General features: G+C 51.2%; 8 protein-coding genes across 13 annotated transcripts in view; 2 read left to right on the top strand and 6 right to left on the bottom strand.

Moving 5' to 3' along the window:
- Nucleotides 1–87: 87 nt before the first annotated feature.
- On the bottom strand, nt 88–4592 carry LOC117590943. The gene is made up of 3 exons (XM_034283986.1): nt 3668–4592; nt 314–1012; nt 88–239 (listed from the first exon to the last, which is right to left on the bottom strand). The coding sequence occupies exons 1-3, from the start codon at nt 4573–4575 to the stop codon at nt 152–154; spliced, it is 1695 nt and encodes a 564-aa protein (XP_034139877.1). The 5' UTR covers nt 4576–4592; the 3' UTR covers nt 88–151.
- A 149-nt stretch (nt 4593–4741) lies between these two features.
- Nucleotides 4742–10339, top strand: LOC117590958 (transforming growth factor beta-1-induced transcript 1 protein). 2 transcript variants are annotated; one of them, XM_034284008.1, is made up of 6 exons: nt 4830–4897; nt 5136–5203; nt 5277–5435; nt 8634–8873; nt 9505–9738; nt 9815–10339. In XM_034284008.1, the coding sequence occupies exons 3-6, from the start codon at nt 5433–5435 to the stop codon at nt 9890–9892; spliced, it is 555 nt and encodes a 184-aa protein (XP_034139899.1). In that variant the 5' UTR covers nt 4830–4897; nt 5136–5203; nt 5277–5432; the 3' UTR covers nt 9893–10339. The 2 variants fall into 2 exon arrangements, with proteins under 2 accessions (XP_034139900.1, XP_034139899.1); XM_034284009.1 differs by lacking the exon at nt 5136–5203 and having other exon boundaries at nt 4742–4897.
- Nucleotides 6148–20243, bottom strand: part of LOC117590956 (probable DNA replication complex GINS protein PSF3) — a 22695-nt gene continuing 8599 nt past the window's right edge. The window contains exons 4-5 of the mRNA XM_034284005.1: nt 16976–16982; nt 6148–6161 (exon numbers count right to left, since the gene is read on the bottom strand). Coding sequence (XP_034139896.1) covers nt 16982 — 1 coding nt within the window. The 3' untranslated portion in view covers nt 6148–6161; nt 16976–16981. The remainder of the gene's footprint in view (nt 6162–16975; nt 16983–20243) is intronic.
- On the bottom strand, nt 11122–13945 carry LOC117590940. Its single transcript, XM_034283982.1, has 3 exons — nt 13738–13945; nt 11418–13676; nt 11122–11349 (listed from the first exon to the last, which is right to left on the bottom strand). The coding sequence occupies exons 1-3, from the start codon at nt 13807–13809 to the stop codon at nt 11335–11337; spliced, it is 2346 nt and encodes a 781-aa protein (XP_034139873.1). The 5' UTR covers nt 13810–13945; the 3' UTR covers nt 11122–11334.
- On the bottom strand, nt 14004–16527 carry LOC117590944 (carboxypeptidase M). Of its 5 annotated transcripts, none has more exons than XM_034283987.1 (8): nt 16409–16518; nt 15999–16331; nt 15750–15937; nt 15554–15595; nt 15160–15455; nt 14926–15102; nt 14773–14865; nt 14004–14290 (listed from the first exon to the last, which is right to left on the bottom strand). In XM_034283987.1, exons 1-8 carry the CDS (start codon nt 16471–16473, stop codon nt 14108–14110), a joined length of 1377 nt encoding a protein of 458 aa, XP_034139878.1. In that variant the 5' UTR covers nt 16474–16518; the 3' UTR covers nt 14004–14107. The 5 variants fall into 5 exon arrangements, with proteins under 5 accessions (XP_034139878.1, XP_034139879.1, XP_034139880.1 ...); XM_034283988.1 differs by having other exon boundaries at nt 15554–15583; XM_034283992.1 differs by lacking the exon at nt 14004–14290 and adding an exon at nt 14343–14697 and having other exon boundaries at nt 16409–16527.
- The window catches only part of LOC117590959, a 27949-nt gene continuing 24218 nt past the window's right edge, over nt 16513–20243 (bottom strand). Inside the window, exon 4 of the mRNA XM_034284012.1 lies at nt 16513–16527. The gene's annotated coding sequence lies outside the window, so the exon portion shown is untranslated. The remainder of the gene's footprint in view (nt 16528–20243) is intronic.
- Nucleotides 17128–18013, top strand: LOC117590953 (serine protease SP24D). Its single transcript, XM_034284001.1, has 2 exons — nt 17128–17381; nt 17446–18013. Exons 1-2 carry the CDS (start codon nt 17158–17160, stop codon nt 17981–17983), a joined length of 762 nt encoding a protein of 253 aa, XP_034139892.1. The 5' UTR covers nt 17128–17157; the 3' UTR covers nt 17984–18013.
- Nucleotides 19162–20039, bottom strand: LOC117590952 (serine protease SP24D). Its single transcript, XM_034284000.1, has 2 exons — nt 19804–20039; nt 19162–19746 (listed from the first exon to the last, which is right to left on the bottom strand). Exons 1-2 carry the CDS (start codon nt 20022–20024, stop codon nt 19200–19202), a joined length of 768 nt encoding a protein of 255 aa, XP_034139891.1. The 5' UTR covers nt 20025–20039; the 3' UTR covers nt 19162–19199.

Raw genomic sequence — 20243 nt, 5'->3', positions numbered from 1 at the left:
TTAGGCACTGCTTCTAATTAGAACAAAAGAGCAGCAGCAACAGGAAGCAAGCAAAACAATTTGTTACAATAAGTTACATTTTTGGTTCAATCTGAATTTGGAATTACTTTCAATTTACAGGCAAATAAATGCTACAATTTGTCTTAGGGATTCAGTCAGACTCGATCTCAGAATCATCTTTGTCGCTGTCTGCGGCCAGCACGTCGTCCAACAACTCCTGAATGCAGGTCGTGGCCACACTGTAGAATCGAAATACCAAAAGAAACCTCCAATATAGAGATTGAAAGGTTAATGGGAATATCGGATTTGATACCTGGCAAAGATCTCCCAGGGCGCGGAGCTTCGGGCGTTTCTGTAGAGGCAACAGTCCTGAGAATGCATCTGGAACAAATGTCGCTGGTCGCGCAGCTCAGTCAGGGGATCAGCGCGGTCTGCGGCCTTGGCCACGGCTTGCTGCAAGCTGTGTGAGGCTTGATTGCACTTTGGAGTGTCCTGCGAGTGAGTGTCGTCCTTGGTCTTGGGAAAAGCTATGGCCTGAGCATGCACCTGGAACTGATGTCGCCGCTCAAGAAGCTCATGCAGGGGTTCATCGACTGAATTGAACATTTCCGAGGGTGAGATTTGATGGCCTTCATCCTCGCTTTCGGGAACAACTTTGGCCAGCATTCTGCGCGGAATTACCATATCGGTAAGCTCCTTCTTGAGATCGGATTGACGCCGCCGCTCCCTACACTCGACCACCAGCTGCTTGTGCTGCTCCAGCTCGGCCCGCTCCCGCATGGCCTGCTGCTGGCGCTCGTTGAGCTGCTCCTCCATGAAGTTGAGCACAATTTGCTCATCCTTGAGCTCCTCCTCCAGGGTGCGCGACAGCAGCACCTGACCGGTGGGACTGCGCAGGATCTTGGCCTCCTTGAAGCGCTCGTCGTCGGTTCGTGGGCCCGTGCCGCCAGGCTGGCACAGATACTTCTGGGACATCTGCTTGCCATACGGCGACTCATCCAGGCACAAAGGTCTGGCAGTTGGAGATACGAAAGGGCGGGGGTAAGTAGCTACATTTATAGACTTGAGTAATTGCATCAGCCTGGGCTCTCCCCGGCTCCCATTCAGTTTCATATGGACTGGAGGCACGCAAACCTTTTTCCCTTTACCTAACCCCCCTGAGAACTGACCCCTGCCAGAGCTTTGTCTGCGAAAGCAGAAGCTCCAAGGCCAATGCCACAAATAGGCAAATCGAGTCATCAGATATTTTGAATACTCTGCCGTACCCTGCCTCATCTTTGGAGCGTACTCAGAAGGCCCAGACTTGGTTGGGACCACATTTCTTTCACCTGCTCTTAAAAACTGCTGAAAATATATTCTAAATGTTTTATCTAATTCGATGCCCTCAGTTTCTAGACCTTGGCGCGACTCATTCATTCATTCATTCATTCATTCATTTCTTATGTTTGAATACGCTTGGGGGCCAGATGATGGGTCTGGGTCTGGGTCTGGGTCTGGGTCACTGAGGTTAAGGTTGTGCCTGCTCTGTGCGCAAATAGAAACCCCCTTTGCCAGCTTATCCTACCCCGCGAATCGCAGTGATAGCGCGTAGCACGTAAATAATATGACACAATCAAATTGGGACATGGAGAAGCCAAAAACCGTTGAAGAATTAATTAACAAACACCGCCAAAATATAGTGATGAGGCAACCTCTGCCAGTCAGAGAGTGGGCTATGGACATACATACTCGTAGATATGGATATGGAAATGGATATGCCAAGGGGGTCTGCAGGCAGAGGGAGTTCTCTCGCAGCCCGCTAAATGGTTTATTGATCAAACAAATAAAGCGCATCAGCAACAAAAAGTCGTGTCCAAGAAAGTCGAAAATAAGAACAGAGACAGAGACAGAGACAGAGACAGAGACAGAGACCCACAAATGACGAAGTCAAGTCAGCAGAGCAGAGTGCGAGTGCGAGTGCGAGTGCGAGTGAGAGGTGTGGTAGCAGAGGGCGGAGGAGTGGGAGCTTACCGTTTTATACATAGATTATCGAAAGGGCACAGCCAGTGGCAGCGTGAAAAGGCTTACGTTAACATAGAGCTGAGGGCTATTAATAGATTAAAGCAAAAACCAGTCAGATTTTGATCAAACTTTCATGATTTATGTGCAACGAAACTGAACGACCAAAAGGTATCATTTTCTAGCATTTCGCAATAACATTTGTATGGAACAATTGATAATATTTAAAAGCAAATGGCATTATCTATGGCCAAAGCTCAATGAAAAGTATCAAAATTGATCGCAATATGTTCGGCAACTTCGACTTCTCTCTCGATTGAGTGAAGCCTTTGATGGTTTCCTGCCCACTTCTACAGTAATTCTCTAACACATTCTCTGCGCATTTGTTCATGTGCCTGATGTCTGTTATTTTTTCTTTACAAATTCAATAAACGTTTCCCCAAACAAGTCGGGCGGTTATGCAAAAGTTATTGGCAAAAAATATTCCCTCTATGTGCATAGGACGGTATACATATATAGAGAAAACGCAAATTCCAATTGCAAACAGTTGTCGATTAGCACACGACGATCGTTGTATTTGATTACGAAAGTTCTTCGTATCAGCGAAAAGACCAAACTGCAAAAGCTACAGAAACAACGGGAGGAACAGTTGCACCGAAGGTGAGGTGAGACTACGGCACTGTGTCACGGTACGGTACGGTACGACACGGCACCTCGGTTTGGCTCGGTTTGGGTTCGGCCTTAGCGAACACGGCGATGACCTAAGCACCGCTACCCTTATGGGGCATGCCTGCAGAGGCGGCCCTGAACTTGTTAGTCAGCGTCGCCTATCTGACAACAGTTAGATAGTGGCTTAAGCCTCGAAGCAGGGCATGTCAGCTGTCCGGACAACCCCAACCTGCAGCCAGCAGGAACAGCGACATGGAAGAAAGAGCGTGAGAGAGGCAGAGGGAGATTGCCATTGCCATTGCCATTGCCGGCTAGAGAAGGAGAGAGAGAGAGAGAGAGCTCCCACTTGGTAGTAAATATTTTGTTAATCGCCGCCAAAGGGCGACAAACAAAAACGAATAGCAAGAAAAGGGAAAACAAAACCAAAACAACGCGGAAAATCGTAGGCTGCGTGGGCCGAAGCTTTTGATACACTTCGTTGATCGAGTGCACACATGGCATGATGGAGATATTCGGCTTGCTTGGAATAATGTGAAATAAATAGAAGGCACTCAACGAACAGGAGGACAAGGACTGCTGTTGATGCTGCTCAACATCTCCCTATAAAGTCAAAAGATCAAACATTTGCTAACACAATGCTACCTTCTGCAAGGGTATTTTTAAGCAGCAGCAGTGCTGTTTTTTTTTTGCCAACGCCAACGCCAGCGCCTGGCAGCGCCAGTAGCAGAGGTGAGTGAGTAACTCCCAAGCAGCGACGATGACGTCAGCGCAGCATTGCCAGCTGACGAACTGGAAAGTGGAGAAGAGAGTGTTGCCTGCTGGGGTCTCTCTCCATCGCAACGGAATGCTCGCACGCTCTTCGCGCACGCAGCTGATGGCCGACGATGACATCATTTTGGATTCACAGTTGGCCGTCGCTGCCGCTGCCGCTGCCACTACCTCTATCCCTGCCCAGCCCCTTTAAAGAAAGATGGAGAGAGAGAGAGAGAGTAATACTTACAGCATCTGTAGCATCGTCAGCCTGTTGTTCCTGTTCCTCGAGGAGTTGCCCGTGGGTGGCCGCAGCAGCTCCACTATGCCATTGTCGTGCTGCTCGGCACGCGATAACAGCTTCAGCAGCGCCTCTCGCCTCGCCGGCGGCAGCAGCTGTGGATTGCATGCCAACGGTACCAGGTGTCGGATCTGCTCTGCGTTCTCCCTTGCACTCAGCATGGGAGAGCCGGCTGGCACTGTCGGTGGTTTACCCATCTGGCAGCGCACTCCCTTCCCGCTTTGGCCTCGAGCTCCTGTGCTTCGGCGGCGGCCATAACTCTCCCGCTCGATCCCTGTGATGAGCAACTCTAGCTGCTGGTGGGCCTCGGCCAGGGCCTTGTTCTCCATCGCCAAAGGCGCCATGTGATCCGAGCTGGAGCACAGGTGCGACTCCACCTTGGCCTTGATGGCTGCCTTACGGATTAAGCCGGCCTTTGTGCTTGGCCTGCCCTTGGCCGCCTGGCTGGCAGTGGGAGGCGGCGGCGCAGTGTACGTGCGTCCCAAGGCCATGGGGCATGGGGCCACCGGCATTCGGCTGCGTCTCTTCCCAACTGCGCCATTCGCCTGTTCCTTGCCGTGCAGCAGCGCCACGTAGGGGTTGGAGAAGGAGTGCATCCCCCGCGAATGCAGACAAGTGCTGGCTGGTCGGGTCTTTGTGGTTTCGATGGAGCTCCTGCTGGGCCGCACAACTGCCACGTTGGAGGAGCCTCGCACCCACGGACGCTTGTCGCTGTTCCAGTTGGAGTTCCATACGGGACTCAGGCGCGTCCTGCGCTGCTGCTGCTGCTGCTGCTGCTGCTGCGGCGGCGGTTGTTGCTGCTCGCGGCGCCTGCGCGCGAACTGCCGACGACCGGCACCCGCTGTTGCTGGCTCCATTTACCCGCTCGCTGGCTGTTGCTGCTAACTGCGCTGCTCTGTCGCTGTTGCTGCTAACTGCGCTGCCTTGGCGCCTGCTCTGCGCTGCGCTGCGTTTTGGTTTCTGTTTCAGTTTCTTGGTCGTCGCTCGCCGGTTCGGTTCGATACGATTCGACCCGCCTCGTTTCGATTCGACTCGACTCGACTCCACAATCCACAATCCACAGTCCACAATCCGCACTCTGCTGTTTTTTCCGCGACTGCCTTTGGCTGCTATTCCGCTATTGTCGGCCAACCTTTCTCCTATATCTACCTATTCCCGCGTTCCACTCAAATTTCAACGGTACACAACACAAAATATAACTAAATAAATACAGAAAATAAACTAATTAATATTAATATCTGCAGCAATTACTCGAAATTGTTTGATTCAGTTTTTGGCTTGATATTTTTTGACATTTTTTCAAAAGGCATTCGACGTTTGCCTCAGCGAGAGGTGTACGAAGAGTAGTGGCAAGCATTTTGCATCTCAAACTTAAACTCAAATTGAAGATCTTTCATAGCTCCCACTATCATTCCAGAAAGAGCTTTCCAAATACCAGCCAGTAGTCCCTGTCGAGAAACTCAACTTCAAGACATATTTCTGCGTGTATGTTGCCCGAGTACCCTTATTATTTTTTGTGTTATATTATTTTATGTGTGTGTGTGCTTTGCTTTTCCAGAAAATCAGTTGGCCCATGCTTAAACTTCAACTGATTGTTTTCAGCACAAACACATTCGGAGTACGGAGTACGACGAGCTACGAGAACTGATAAATTTTGTTGACAAAATAAAATCAAATCTCTCTCCCAAGCGAAGTTGAGCAGCAAGCACTCAATATGGTAAGTCCCACAAGATCTATTCAATTATTGTAACTATAAGGGGCTGGGAGGGGGCGCAGCGGTTTACTCCGATATTCAAATCACTTTCCAACTGGTCGCCCAGCTGGCTGGCTGCCCCAGACCGCAGTCCGCAGTCCGCAGTCCGCTTCGATCTTCTGCGGGGGCGTAGGCCAAACAGGTTGGAGCTGTTGGAGATTGCTCATACGCCGCTTTGGCATGTCTAGGGTTTTCCGTTTTCCCGTTTTCACGCCCAGACACCAAAGACACGCCGGAGACAGCTCCAAGCCACCCGTCATCCATTTGGCTTTTGGGCTGCCTACCCAAAGCAAAAAAGAAACAAAACTAAAACTAAAACTCACGCACTCGCCAATATATGGTCTGGCTTGCCTTATTAGACTTTATGTTAATTGCCATACTAAAAATAAAAAACAAAATACAAAATAGGCAGAGGCAGGGGCAGAGGCTGAGCTGAGGTACTCCTCATGGGTAAAATATTTCAAGAGCCATCATCAAAGTGCGTCCCAAGTGGGCGTCCTCCGACTGTGGTTACAGTCTTAAAATGTTTTTTGTTTTGGGGAAAATTTCAAAATCTGAGAAACTGCTTTCAGTGGGCGAAAGCAAAAGTTTAACTCAAGGGCCTGGCTCGCTCGCTCATTCCTTATATAAAATCGAACAATGCGAATGAAACTAAGCCCAGAAATATTCTGAGCGCGGTGTGTGTGGTTGCTGATCCGGTGATGTCATGCAACCTTTTACTCACAAAACGATTTATTTGTTGTCCGATTAATAAATCTGGCAACTGCTGGAGAGCCTGCTTAACCTGTAGCATCAGCTAATCATCGGCAGAAGAGTCATCAGCAGAGCTATCATGATACAGATACAGAAAGAGCGGGCGAGCGAGGGAGATTGCTTGATGGGAGTCATGACATCTGATAAACGGAAACGTTTTATTGCCCTGAGCTTGGGCTTGGGGCTCTGCCTCTAAATGAGCTTTGCTTGAATTATCTTCTCAAGATGTTTATTCTGAACGGACAAGCCATGGCAGGTGCGCTCAGCTTTTCTGTGGGCATTTCCATTCATCTTGGAATTGTCGATCGATTTCTCGTAGAGTTTTCTTCGCCGTTGATCTTATTCCCAGACGATTTTCTTGCCCATATATTAGAAAACCATTTCGGCATTTCACTCACAGTTGAAATGATTTTATGGCCATTACGTATACGCACAGTGTGCTCGAGTGTGAGTGCCTGTGTGGGATGGGGCTGAGTATGTTATGTGGGGGGGGGGGGGATCATCTGCTTGTTGGAGGCGTCTGCTACAAATGATCTGATCGAAGGCAACGGTAGCAACAGCCAATGCCCCCTCCATGACCCCCACAAACCCCCCCCCCATTATGCCCAATTGCCTCTCGCCTCTCGCTGATTGACAACTTTGATTGATGCCCGAGGAATGGGGCATGGGTAAACAGAGCAAACACAAATGTGAGAAGCAGAGAATAACACTTGACGCCCAACCCACAGGCCGACCTGTCGACTTTCTCTCGACAATCCCTACGTGCCACCTGCCACCTGCCACCTCATCTTTCGATCTCTCTCGCTGTGGGATCCGTCATCTGATGTTTTATGGTTTTCTGTTGCATTTTTGCTGCTGGCACTGATAGCAAATGCAAATTGTCAACAAAACCAAAGCAAAAAGCAATGAAAAGTGCACTTGAAATCGAATTGAGAGCGGAAACTCCGCAGGCGTAGCCCCAAATGTGGAGTCCAGCCTGTCCTGCCGGTAAATCAGTAATTTGAAATCTATTTCTGTGAATCACCATCGGCATTCAAGATCGTTCTTAGGTGTATCATCATGTAACATCAAATGAATGTATCAAAATGTTTGGTTATCTGATACGCCCTCCCGCTGCCTTAATCGCTGCCTCTTTGTGGGTTCAAAACTGTTCGCTTTGAGGTCAAGTGAAATACTTTTTTTGTTGGGTTTGCATATCTTTGAGAATCATCAATTTAGCACTGACTTATTCAGATGTTATTGGATGTCTTGTAGCTGAATAGATTCATGTATTTTTTTGCGGAGTTTCCCTTTGCTTTGGAAATTCTCGCACTGCCTGCCGCGGGGTAAGGGCATTGGCACTTCGACCTTTGGCTGTGTGTTTCGTTCGTTTTGCTTGCTGCATTTGTTGTTTGGTTTTTGTTTGTGTTTGTTTGTTTTGTTTGCTGCCCATTAGGCGTTGAAAATGTTTCTTAATTGTTGTTGTTGTTATTTTCGGGATGGAAGCAAAACTTACTGGAAGTGAGGCTGCTGCCCTTCCCCTCTCTCCCGCTCTCTCCCGCTCTCTCTCTCTCTGTGTGTTTCTAACTCTAGCGATGATCTCAGTGAGACGTCCGTCGTCTATGCAAAAGGAACGAAAAAAGCAAAGAGCGAGGGGGAGGGGGCGGGGGAGAGAAATTGCTGATATTGTTGCCACATCTGGCGCGAAAACTTGAGGCGGTGTCTGCTCGAAAAACTTAATTTGCGTTTAATTTGTGCAAAATAAAACTTTTGGCTGCCAAATGTAAATAATATTTCGCACATTTCCTCCCCCCGCCCCAGACGGGGGTTTCCCCGAGCTACACAAATTTTGGAAAAATATTTGCCTTTTTGTTGACTTTTTATGGTGCACTTGCCACTGTCATGTCTGGAGTGGCAAACCCAATAAATTGTGCTGAAAATGAGTTGCAGCTCGAGAGCTTTCATTCAATTTTCACTCTGAACTCACTCCGAATTTGCTTGAATCAAAGCTTGAGCATGGAGGCCAAGAGAGCCACCAAGGAGCAGTTGGGGATGACCCAAAGTGGCAGCCAAATGCCTCGAAGAATCTCAAAATGGAAGCCCAGAAATGTACTCACCGATTCGGGATTTGCACAACTTGCGGGCACAACTCATTATTGTATAATATATTATTCGTTTTGCTGTTTATATAAATTATTGTACATATTCTTTGTGTTGGGGCCTTTTGGCATTTGGGTATTGGATTACGTAGACATTTCGCTGTCGTCTGCGGTTTTTGAACTCGATTCGCCCAAGTGAGAAACCGAAGATGAATCTCGCCAGTCTGTACCCACAAGAGAGAATTATTTGTGATGTGCTATGAAATATTTCAAGTACCTACGTGACTTTCATTTGAAACGAATCGAAACTAATATGAGTGTCCCTCCCCAGTCGACTCCGCACTCTCCGCAGCCGCCCGTTTACTGTCACAAATGCAAGCAGATCATCGAGCAGCGCATCATCACGGCATTGGGCCAGACCTGGCATCCGGGCCACTTTGCCTGCAAGGACTGCGAGCAGCCCATCACAGATGCCACCTTCAACATTCAGGACAATGAGCCCGTCTGCACCGATTGCTTTGTGAAGAACTATTCGGGCACATGCTTTGGCTGCAAGCAGCCCATCATGGAGGTGAGTACAGTCAGAGTCACAGTCACAGTCAGAGTCTATCCATTCCTCTCTTGCCCTCCCTGTCGGGCTGTTCATTCTCGTCGTCTGTTTGCCATAAACTTTGCGGCTTTACTAGCTTCGATGCAATGAATCTTGTCAACATCTATCTGGCGATTCCTATTCACATTTGCACAAAGCGACATGCTCAGATATCAACAAGTACGAGTGTCTGGCAACTATTTAATTAGGGAAGTGATTGCCATTTGCACATTTAGCCTGTCTTTCCCATTCAAATTCATATTTGCATTATTTCTGTACGGAGAGAGGCGCTGCCAAAGTTGCTCAAAATGCTGGCAACTCTTTGAGTATTTGTCAAATAATATTAAGACTTTTTCTTCATGAAGATGGTGCCACAACATGTTCCACTTATCATGAATACTTCACCCAAAGATTGCCAAGAGATTGCCCCAGTTTTGCGTGCTGATTTTGATTGCTTTTCCTAAGAGTATCCCTCAGCTGGCCAGCTTTTGCTGTTTGCTGTTGGCCTCAAGGTCAGGGTGTGGGTGTCTCTCTCTCTCTCTCTCGCTCTCTCTCGCTCTCTCTCTTCTGCACTTTGCCCGAAAGTATGCTATAATGTTTCCCTTTTGCACAGCGCACCATCAAGGCCATGGAGCAGTCATGGCACGAGGAGTGCTTCCTATGCAATGGTCCGTGCAAGAAGCCACTGGCCGGCACCTCCTTCTACGAACGCGACGGACAGCCCTATTGCCGTGTGGACTACGAGCAGCTGTTCGCCATCCGCTGCGCCGGCTGTGACCAGCCGATCATAGACAATGCGATCGTTGCACTCAAAGCCAAATGGCATCGCAGTTGCTTCAAGTGCAAGGTGAGCTATCCCATGGAACGAACCATTTTCAAACTATTTTTATACATATATTTCTTGTTGTTCGTTGCTGTTGCAGAAGTGCGGCACTCCCATCACGGCCAGCACCTTCGCCGTGGAGGAGAACCAGCCGATGTGCAAGGATTGCTCGGGCTAGGCGCTGCACCTCCTGCCCCTCTACACACTAGCACCAGCAAGTACCCTTACCCTTACACACACACACACACAACACATGAGACAACAGAACACGATAAATGCATTTGGCACACCTGTCGAGCGCCTGCAGCACGAGGAGAAGGAGGCAGCAGCATGCCGCTGATTGAATGCTGCCTGCTGGCTGTTAATGCTTACAAGTAATTATTATAAATCTGTTTAGTTGATAGGCACAAAACAATTGTTGTCCATCTCACACACACACAAACACACACACACACACACACACACACACACACACACACACATAGCTTTCTTTCAATTGTTACCCGTCGCCGCCCTCTGGATTAGATCCTCTCTTGATTGTTTTTCGTAACGCACAAAAGTATCTGTTAAATGGAATATAATAAATAAACATTAATCTGAACAGCTGCAGCATATATCGCAGGTAGAAGGTATTTTTCGAACTTTTTCTTTCACCCCGTAACAGAGTGTTGACATTAGCAGCGTGGCGGCAGCACTGCTAACATTCTGTTTCCTGTAACCGCTACAGTGCTGTTGCCACTGTTAACATTCTGTTTCCTCTAACCGCTCACAGCCTGCAGTGCTAACAGCGCACTAGCGTCTACAGTGCTGTTGCCACTGTTAACATTCTGTTTCCTCTAACCGCTCACAGCGCACTAGCGTCTACAGTGCTGTTACCACTGTTAACATTCTGTTTCCTCTAAGCGCTCACAGCGCACTAGCGTCTACAGTGCTGTTACCACTGTTAACATTCTGTTTCCTCTAAGCGCTCACAGCGCACTAGCGTCTACAGTGCTGTTACCACTGTTAACATTCTGTTTCCTCTAAGCGCTCACAGCGCACTAGCGTCTACAGTGCTGTTGCCGCTGTTACCATCCTGTTCCCCTCCAACCGCTTACAGTCTGCAGTGCTGTTAGCGCTCTCTCTCTCTCTCTCACACGATCCATGTGCAAAAATCATCTCCGTACGCTACTGCTTTGCCGGTGCTCACATTTGTAGCTTACCTCAGCAGCAGCAATCCACCCTCAGAGGCTGCGTCAATTCTCTTCTCGCCTGGCGCGCATTTTAATGTTGGCTTCTGTGCAGAGACTCTCCGCTGTTGTCCACATGGCTGTGGGGAGTACCCATAACATATTCACCACGCACAGAGAGGCAAAAGCCACCCTCTACCCTCTGTGGTGAAGACGCCAGCTTGGAAATCCATTTGGCTTTCATCTGAACGAAAAACCTAACACAAGGCTCCATTTATTTATGCGAAATACTTTCCAAATTTTGCTATGTGGAACTGCTGGCCACTTTCCATACAACAATCCATCGAGGGCCCAAATCCTGTCTATTTTGTTGCACAATTTTGTGGGATTTGTCGTTTGCCGAAAGCTTACACTGTATTAATTTTGCGTAAATCAATTAAACTCAATTCAATTAGTGTTTTGGCATCTGGAAAGGGGGAACAAGTGCAGAAGAAGTGAAGCGAATGCAAAGCCTTGTGCCAATTTGCAGCTTACCTTCTCGTCCAGGATGGCGCCAATGGAACGCATCAAGGGATCGAGCACCTGATGCACTTCAGATCTGGACACGTGACGCAATGCATCGATCAGGGCCTGCTGCAGCTCATCCTCCAGCTTGGCGTTGCGGCTGTCCCTTCTGCCCGCCGCTGCTGGCTGCTGCTCGGTCAAGTGTGCCTTGGGCGAGGCCAGCCTTGCCTTCCTGTAGGGCATGTCGTCCATTGCCACCTGTGTCTTAACCTCCTCTGGGCTGTGGGCATTATCCGCAGCGGATGCGGTGGCACGTGCCACGCTGGGGGGCACCTTGGTGCGTGCCACACGGCCACGCTTCGGCTCCTGCGGCTTCTTCTTGGCCACCAGCCGCGGCTCGTACGTCTTGTGGTCGTTGAGGCACATCCTGAGGTCGAAGTTCTGCTTGGTGGTCTTTCGCTCCGGCTGCCTGTGGGCACGGCGATAGCTCTCGCGGGCCAACTTGAAGCGCTCCTCCTGCATGTCCTCGATGAAGGTGAGGAACTTTGTGCATCGCTCGCGCAGGCACTCAGCCACCGGATCCTGCCTGTCCAGTATGCCCTTCTCCACGCACGTGTTGCCCAGCGTGTAGATCATCTCCATGAGTGCGCTCAGCTTCTGCGGCACCTTGTCCAGCAGAAAGTAGCGCAGCTGGCGCTGGTACGTGGCAATCGATTGGTGCATCAACCCGTACACAGACACCACCCGCTGGCAGGCCTCGTTCGAGGTGACGCTGTGGAAGTAGGTCACCGGCGTGCGGCGCACATCGTCGAGCATGCCCTTCAGCGGATACAGGAAGTTCCTGGAGAAGCGCACACAAAACTCGAACGCGTTCCGCTCCCGCTTCCTGCGCTCCTGGCTGCTGCACTCGGGCACCTGCAGCTGCAGCAGACTGTGCTGCAGTCGGTCCAGGGCGCCAATGATCCGCTCCTGCTTCAGCGTTATTTTGTTGTAGATGCCCAGCTTCTGGCACTTGAGTTGCTCCAGCGATTGGCTGCACACCGCCATCTGCGCCTGCGTCTGCGTCTGCGTCTGCGTCTGGCGGCATCTGCGACGCCTTGGCTGCTGCTGGTAGGGGACAGTGGCAGCTTGACTCGACTTCCCGTCCCGCCCTCCAGGCTGGCGAGGGTGGAGCGTCTGCAGCTCATCCTTCTGCTTTTCTGCTGAACTCTTCTTGGGCACTCGTGGACGCGGCAGTGGCACCACCTGATGCCGACTGCTGCTGGCCAGCGTCTCCTCCGAGCGCTGTGAGGTGTACCGCAGCGGGTTGAGACTGCGCCAGAGTTGCACTCCGCGCGAACCGCACTCCAGCTCGCAGAACATCGGCGTCTTGTGGCACCTAGCCAGTGTGGCGTCTTCCCGGCTGCTGGCACAGCTGGGGCGACTCCCCACCGCACAGAGATACGCCGCCCGATCCTTGTACTCGTGCTCGAGGTCGCTGTCCTCGCGAAAGAACGGCGCCGTCGACTCCGGCGCAAGGCTGCGGTGTTGATGCATGAATTGGCCTGCGGCAAAGTAGGAGATGTTCGGCGCCTCGCACACCTTCACCCTGATGGCCTGCGACATCATGGGCGAGGGTATGACATCCGCAAAGCATGCCCTCGGCTCTCGGTACTGCACTTGGATGACCTTTTGGACATTTGCTTTCTTCTCGCTCCCATCCCCAGCATCGCCAGCATCCCCAGCATCCCCAGCATCGCCAGCATCCTGAGCGCTGATTGTACGCTTTCGCTGTGTCTTTGCCGCTCTCTTGCTCGGCTTGGGTGGCACCTTCAGCGCCCATCTCTGCACACACGGTGGAATCTGCAGCTTGGGTCTACCCTCTGCCACCCTGACACGTTGCGCCTGCTGCTGCTGGAACGGTGGCTGGACGACCATCAGCATTGCCTCGGATGCCTGCACCCAGGGGGGCACCGACTCGAGTGACTCCAGCGAGTCCAGCGAGTCCAGCGAGTCGCACACCTCACTGGGAACTTCGCTCTGCTGGAAGTGGCAACACTTCGGAGCTGCCTGTGTCTGCTCCTTGTCTGTGGCAGAGTGCAGCGACAAGTGCGTCTCCACATCCATGTCGCGGGACGTGTACTTGCTGATCACATCACGGCCAGAGCTGCGCACCTTGCAGAAGATTGGACCGCCAGCCAACGCCTTGCCGCCGTCGACGTCCCGCTGGCGACTTTGCTCGGCCAACTCCGCTGCCCGCTGCTCATTGTGCCGCTGCACCGCATTCTTAATGGAGTCCGGACCGGCAAACTGGAATGGCACTGATGATGTCTGCTGTGTCTGTTGGCTGTTTGCTTGGCTCTGCACTCACCCGAAACTCAAACCTGCTGCTGCCCAGGCCACCAATTTTGGGGCTCAACGCATCTCTCTCGTTGCTGTTCATCGTTGCTGTGCACTCGTTACTCGTTGCTCGTTGCTCGTTGCTCGCTACTCGTTTGGGTTTAATTTTTGTGCTGTTCAGAATCGAATTGATTTTTGGCTTATATTTTTCGTTTGAGTCTAAATTTTGTCTGAAGCTCCGCTTCCAAAGTGAGGAGAGAATGTTTGATGTGAACTGAAAACAAAGGCAGCCACTACTACGATAGATTGCACACTTTATTGTTGGTTTTTCTGCCCTCTTTTAAGTACTAAAATTAAAAACAAAAAAAATGCTTAGAGACTATTTGCGGCCGCGCGAACTTTCAGCCGAATATATTCGAGTAGAGGCTGTTCAGGCCATTGCTGATGGTCGAGAAGATGCCATTGTCGCTGGAGGCAGCTGCCGCATATGGCGGCATCTGTGGCCTGTAGTGCTGCGGCACCGGTATGGGCCGATACATGCCGCCCGGCGAGACGCCGCCAATGCCGCCAATGCCCTCAATGCGCTGCAAAAAGTGTCGGATGATAATGATCGAGTTGGAGTCAAGTTTATTGTCCACTTTCTCTCTCTATTGTACAATTTACCGATAACAAGCAAACACTTAGGCGTACGTAGGGGGGTTAAGGGTCGAGGGTTGCGGGTTGAGTTCTCCTTTAACCAGAAAAAGTCTTGGAATTGAAGTTAAGCATTTCCGGGGTGCACAAAGAATGAAAGCCACAGGACCAGATGGAGACCAAACACCAAATTATTCGCACAACTCTTAAGACTAAAGGCACATCTTACGAATGTATTTGCCATGCCATGCCAGCCAGAGAGCACCCGGAGAGAGGACTAGTCGGTGGACAACTGCAGCTTCTCGCTCACAGGACGCGTCCTTGCGGTGGTGACGACTGAAGAGGCCAACAGGTAGGGCTTTATGGGTTGGGGCGGGGACAAGTTTTTAGCACCAGCACCGGGAATAAAGAAATCTTAAACCAAATAATGTACCTTTGAGGGCTGCAGCGTGACATTCAGCAGCGTCGGATGCTGCTCCACAATGACGAATTCCACCTCGCGTGGGGCAAAGCTCTCAGCAAAGACCTTGGGGGAGCAGAAAGAGTGGCAAATGAAGAGCTAGAAGAGGGTCCTGAATGTACGTACCTCCGCCTTGTAGTAGCCTGGCAGGAGTATGCGCCAGAATTCGCCATATTTGGTGGTCTGAAAGCCAACGTCGCGTCCCTTGATCTTGATGGAGGCGCGCTCAATGGGCATGCCCGCGGGATCGAAGACAAAGCCCTGGACACCGCGATGCGCCTCAGCCAGGAATTTGATAAGGGACTACAAAATATTGAATGAATGAGAGATGAGAGATGAGAGAGAGAGAGAAAAACATACCAACTGATTGTCCTCCCAATACTTTTTGAGCTCGTAGGCGGGCGGAAACTTGCAGCAGGAGATCTCTAGGGTGATCTCCATGCAGCCATACCACACATAATTATAGTCCTGCATGCCGCCCGTCAATGGGTACCAGGCGGCGCCATTTGTGATGCCATTCTCGAAGGCAGGCGTGGCCGATTTGCAGGCCACACCGCGTGACATCTTGGCATGATTCCGGGCGTAGACCAGCGACAAATGCTTCAGCACATCGTCGTCGGGGGTGAGCGAGGGTGCCGCCGAGTAGGTCTGGAACACTGCACCCAGCGGACATGTTGGGTGCAAGAGTAAGAGAGACAGAGAGAGAGAGAGAAGAGGTTAGTTGGTTCGGTCTCGCAGCAATCGGTTTACTCACTCGCGCACAGGGCGGACGAACGGCAGATCCCTTTGAGCAGCCATATTGGTGTTTAAAGTACAAAGTCAGCTTTATAAATCTGAGACAAATACCCCCAGCAGAACAGAACAGAACAGAACACAAAAAGGAACAGCAGCAGGAGCAAGCGGACACACAGCGGACACATGACGGACAGCGCACTGCTGGGACTACTTACTGGAGTTTGGCGTATTGTCGTAGGGATAACTGGCGACCAGTGCACCGCCATGCAGGCTGCCACTGAGCACAAATTGTATCTTGGATATCCAATCCTTGACAGCGTCCGTTTCCGGCTGTCCGCGCTTGTTGTTCTGCTTGAAGTAGTCCGGAAAATTGCGATTCAAATCGAAGCCACGCGCATTGTATCTGCAAAGCGAATTCTGAAGTAATCGAGGCACCTTTTGGTTGGAGCATTTTGACGTCTCACCTGCCCTGTCCGCCATCGCAGGTGCCCTCCTTGGATACCGCATAGCCATCCGGATTCATGGTGGGCAATATGTGTATTCGCGTATTGTCCAGCAGCCACTTCACATACTGATCGGAGCTGTAGCTGCTCACAAAGTACTGAATGAGATGCAGCAACATCTCGCGGCCCACGGGCTCATTGCCGTGGATGTTGCCCACATACTTGACATCCGGCTTGCCGATCATGTGCTCATACGGTGACGAGCTGACGACCATTACCCACAGATCACGGCCCTGAATGGACTTGCCAATGGAGTAGAGTGCCGTCAGATTGGGATACCTGGCACTGGTGGCTCTATGGTAGAGGGAGGCGGATTAGCTTTTTGTCGGCATCTGTCTGCCGTCTGCCGTCTGCCGTCTGCTGTCACTCACCTCAGGAATCGTGTGAGCTCCTCGTGATCGTGGTAGACAAAGTCCAAGTTCTGTGAGTCCGGCATGTAGGCCCGAGGCTCGGGTAGACCCTGAAGCGGCTGCTGTTGCTGCTGCTGCTGCTGTTGGAGATCTCCGCCGCTGTTGGGATTCACCGTCTTGGCGCTGATCAGATTGTGGCAGGCGGCATGCATGAGGATGAGGGCAAACAGATGCAGCTGAAGCTGCTGTCCAGCGTTGCTCTTTCGCAAGATCATGCTGGGGCGACGTTGAGTCTGCGAATGCACAAAGCTGTCCGCCAGCCACACCATTTAAATGAAACGCAAAGACAGCTAAAGATGAGGATGAGGCTGAGGATGAGGAGTTGGAGATGGACAGCAGGCCAACAGGTTGTGCTGCTACGTGCCCACAGCTGGATCGATGGATCATTGGCCTCTCTTTGCCACTGAAACGTGTTCCCCCCAGTCGATCGTGGATCGTGGATCGTGGATCGTCGATCAGAGTTCATTGATACCCCAGGCCTGGTCCGAGTTCCCAGAAATAGATCATTACAGATACATCAGTGTGTACGATGTGTGCATGGACACACGCCCAACCCGAAGGCTGAGCTTCTTCGGCTTGTCTAATCAGCTGCGCGGCTGTCACCTGATGACACTATCTGTGGCCCGATAAGATATTTGCAGGGGCTGGGCTAGGGTGGACTATAAAAGCCGAGGGCCATCTCTTTAGCAAAAGAAGAACCAAGAAGTACCATGAAGCTCACCCCGATCGCTGGACTCGTTCTGCTCGCCTGCTGCCTCGGCCAGGCTCTGCCCCAGGCACGTGTGGCCGGTGGCGAGGACGCTGTGCCCGGCCAGCTGCCCTACCAGGCGGCCCTCTCCATTGGTGGCAGCTACAACTGTGGCGCTGTGATCATTGCCGAGCGTTACGCCCTCACAGCCCTCACCTGTGTCTGCTCCGATGGCAAGGATAAGCCGTAAGTGGAACGAAGCGGAACGGTAGCGAGAAGAAAGTCTCATCCGGCCACATTTCATTTGCAGCTGGTCCCCCAATCTATTTGGCATCACCTTCGGCTCGGTGGATCTCTACACGGGCGGCAAGGAGATACGCGTCGAGGAGATCACCATCAATCCCAACTACAACACCTTGAAGACCGGCCTGGCCCTCCTGCGGCTCAAGGAGTCGATCGTCTTCAATGAGAATGTGAGCGCCGTGCCGCTGGCACGCGTCGATCCGCCCGTGGGCGCTCAGGTGGATATTTCTGGCTACGGACGCACCTTCGAGGCGGAGGTCAACATGCACCGCACCCTGCAGATTGGACAGGCCAGCGTGGTGCCGCGCCGCGAGTGCCGTCTGGGCAAGAGCGAGGAGGAGCCAGTGGACAACGATCAGGTGCTCTGCCTGGGCCATGAGCGTCGCAATGGCGTCTGCCGCGGCGACATAGGCGGACCCGCCGTCTACCAACAGCAGCTGGTCGGCCTCGGCGGCGAGATGCTGGGCGAGTGCGGCGGCCTCCTGCCCGAGCGTTTCATTAGCATTCCAGCCAACTACGATTGGATTCAGCAGAACATTCAATAAATAAACAAAATAAATTACATACAGCAATAATCGAGTGTCTCCAAGGACTGTCAGCTGCTCCCTCGCACGTTTGCCAGAGCATTTCTTGGACTTTGACTGACTTTTGGACCCTTCGACCAATCAGTGCTCATGCCAAGATATATGATTCCCTTGATTCAGAGATTCACAGATAGAAGAACATTTGGCGGGCGCCTCCAAAAGAAACTGGAAGAAGGCTTATTGCCAGGCAAAGAAAAGCCCCATTCAGCGAGAAACTTTACTGTACCTATCGGACCCATCGCATTACTACGATTAGATTGTGCGATACGGCCAAATCGCGTGTCCATTGACCAAAAAGAAAACCAAGAACAAGCCACTAAGCCCAAGACACACACGAGGCAGCTGCAGCCTGGGAGTGGCGAACTTTCAGATACCCTGCCAGAGGCATGGTTCCTGGAGCATACACGGAGTATAAGTCTGCCGTGAGTACACATTTGGTGGCCTTTTGGTTGCTCAAAGCATTTAGCTTAGATCTCAAGCAACTTACAGCAAAACGTAAACAAAACTGTTTCCAAATTCAAACCAATTGAATACAAGAAATAATTATTTAAAAGCGATCAAGGCATAAAATCAAAGCCAACAATTGCATTGCGCATTAATTGTTATGATCTGTAGTCGGCCTTGGTTCGCGAATAGATATTTGTTCAAATATCAAACGGAGTGTCCCACTTGTATTTATTGCTCTTTGAAAAAAGGTCCACAGAGTTCGAGTTTGACTCGTTTCTGTGGGGGGGTTTGTGGCCACTTTTTGTTCACTTTGTTTTTCCGCTCAGTGTTTTCTTTTAAAAGAGAAGGGAGCATTAGGGAGCATTATTTATGAGCCATTAGCAGCACAAAATTGTTAACTTTTGCTTCAAGTTTCGAGTATATTTGACATTTGAATCATTTAACAAAACTACAAGTACAAAATGAGTTTTTTGTACTATTCGTTGCGTTGAACAAACTTTTAGCCCATCAGAAAAAGTGAATTTGAAACTGTTTCAAACAGAGGAAGAGACCCGAAACTAAATGTACAATTAGATCTGTGTTTAGCTTAGAACTTAGAACTTTTGTTTCAATTTAGCTGCAAAAAAGCGTCAAAAAACGAAGCTTCTTCCCTGTGCCACCATTGGGGCTCTGCCATTACCATTAAACAATTATTTGAGGCATCCAAAGAGCTTAGTTTGAGTTGGTTTATTTAGGCACTTGTCTCGGCTATCCAGTCGAGATGCTTGGTGACATCCACATAGCCGTCGGGCTGCTCGGTGCCGCAGCCGGCGACAAAGAAGGAGGCAATGCCCACCAATTGGTTGTTGTAGATGGCCGGGGAGCCGGCATCGCCGGTGCAGAGGCCAGAGGTCTCGCCCGCAGCCACTGACTCGGGCACCAGGCAGAGCAGATCCTCGTGACTGAGGTACAGCGACTGCTGGCATGCCTCGGCGCTAATCGACTGCCTGGTGGCCACCTGCAGGCGATGGCTGAGCGCCCCGTCGGGCAGCGAGGATCCCCAGCCGACGAAGGTGATCTGAGAGCCAACGGCTGGCAGTGCGCTGGCCAGAGCAATGGGCTGGCTGTTGGCATTGAGGATCAGTGGGCTGGCCAGCTGCAGCAGGGCCAAGTCGTTCTCCACCGAACCGGAGCCGGAGTAGCCGCTGTGCAGCACGATCTGGGAGAGGGCAAGCAGCTGTCCCCCAGCCAGGCGCTGAATGCTGCCAGCACGGACGAGGAAGGAGCGGACGGGATAGCTGCGGGAAGGATGGCACAGGATTAATGGATGACCTCTACACCGGCTGACGGTCTACCTTTCCTGACCCCCGCCCAGGGAGACACAGTGGGCGGCGGTGAGTGCCCAGCGCTGATTGATCAACGCTCCGCCGGCGACATGGACTCCATTGCGCTGCACCGAGATGGCATACGGGCGGGAGCCCACATCCGCGAGCAGCCGAGTGGACGAGGCGTTGCCCGTGGCCACTGCCAGCAGGAGCACTGCCAGGAGAACAACTTGGGTCTGAACTGAATTCATGCTGAATTGGAAGCGAACTGAGAGGTTTCAGCTCTCGCCGGGATGCCTTTATAGAGGCATTTATGATGCCGCAGGGAACGTAACGGAACGGTCTACCCGTTGGCCCATAGCCCCGTTTAGGCCAAATCTTATCGAGGTAGGTCTCCGTCCGTCGGGCAGGGATCATAAATCGTTTCATCGCTTATCATTTGGTGCTCAAGATTAGCCTGAAGAGCCGCT

This window comes from Drosophila guanche, unplaced genomic scaffold (genome assembly GCF_900245975.1).
Source record: "Drosophila guanche unplaced genomic scaffold, DGUA_6, whole genome shotgun sequence".
In the NCBI taxonomy this organism is placed as follows: Eukaryota; Metazoa; Arthropoda; class Insecta; order Diptera; family Drosophilidae; genus Drosophila; species Drosophila guanche.
Note: the sequence above shows the minus strand (reverse complement) of the source record. Positions and strands in the feature narration are given on the sequence as shown.

Bases quoted from the DNA above. Each gene is read 5' to 3' on its own strand.
- LOC117590943 (XM_034283986.1), bottom strand. From the start codon at position 4,575: ATGGAGCCAGCAACAGCGGGTGCCGGTCGTCGGCAGTTCGCGCGCAGG. The intron at 1,013-3,667 runs GTAAGTATTACT...TCCAACTGCCAG, and splicing joins CTGACGATGCTACAGATGCT to ACCTTTGTGCCTGGATGAGT. The intron at 240-313 runs GTATCAAATCCG...TCGATTCTACAG, and splicing joins CCCTGGGAGATCTTTGCCAG to TGTGGCCACGACCTGCATTC.
- LOC117590958 (XM_034284009.1), top strand. The intron at 8,874-9,504 runs GTGAGTACAGTC...CCTTTTGCACAG, and splicing joins GCAAGCAGCCCATCATGGAG to CGCACCATCAAGGCCATGGA. The intron at 9,739-9,814 runs GTGAGCTATCCC...TTGCTGTTGCAG, and splicing joins GCAGTTGCTTCAAGTGCAAG to AAGTGCGGCACTCCCATCAC.
- LOC117590940 (XM_034283982.1), bottom strand. From the start codon at position 13,809: ATGAACAGCAACGAGAGAGATGCGTTGAGCCCCAAAATTGGTGGCCTG. The intron at 13,677-13,737 runs GTGAGTGCAGAG...GTGCCATTCCAG, and splicing joins GCAGCAGGTTTGAGTTTCGG to TTTGCCGGTCCGGACTCCAT.
- LOC117590944 (XM_034283987.1), bottom strand. From the start codon at position 16,473: ATGCCGGACTCACAGAACTTGGACTTTGTCTACCACGATCACGAGGAG. The intron at 15,938-15,998 runs GTGAGACGTCAA...TTCGCTTTGCAG, and splicing joins TGCGATGGCGGACAGGGCAG to ATACAATGCGCGTGGCTTCG. The intron at 14,866-14,925 runs GTACGTACATTC...TGCTCCCCCAAG, and splicing joins CAGGCTACTACAAGGCGGAG to GTCTTTGCTGAGAGCTTTGC.
- LOC117590953 (XM_034284001.1), top strand. From the start codon at position 17,158: ATGAAGCTCACCCCGATCGCTGGACTCGTTCTGCTCGCCTGCTGCCTC. The intron at 17,382-17,445 runs GTAAGTGGAACG...TTTCATTTGCAG, and splicing joins TCCGATGGCAAGGATAAGCC to CTGGTCCCCCAATCTATTTG.
- LOC117590952 (XM_034284000.1), bottom strand. From the start codon at position 20,024: ATGAATTCAGTTCAGACCCAAGTTGTTCTCCTGGCAGTGCTCCTGCTG. The intron at 19,747-19,803 runs GTAGACCGTCAG...TCCTTCCCGCAG, and splicing joins CTGGGCGGGGGTCAGGAAAG to CTATCCCGTCCGCTCCTTCC.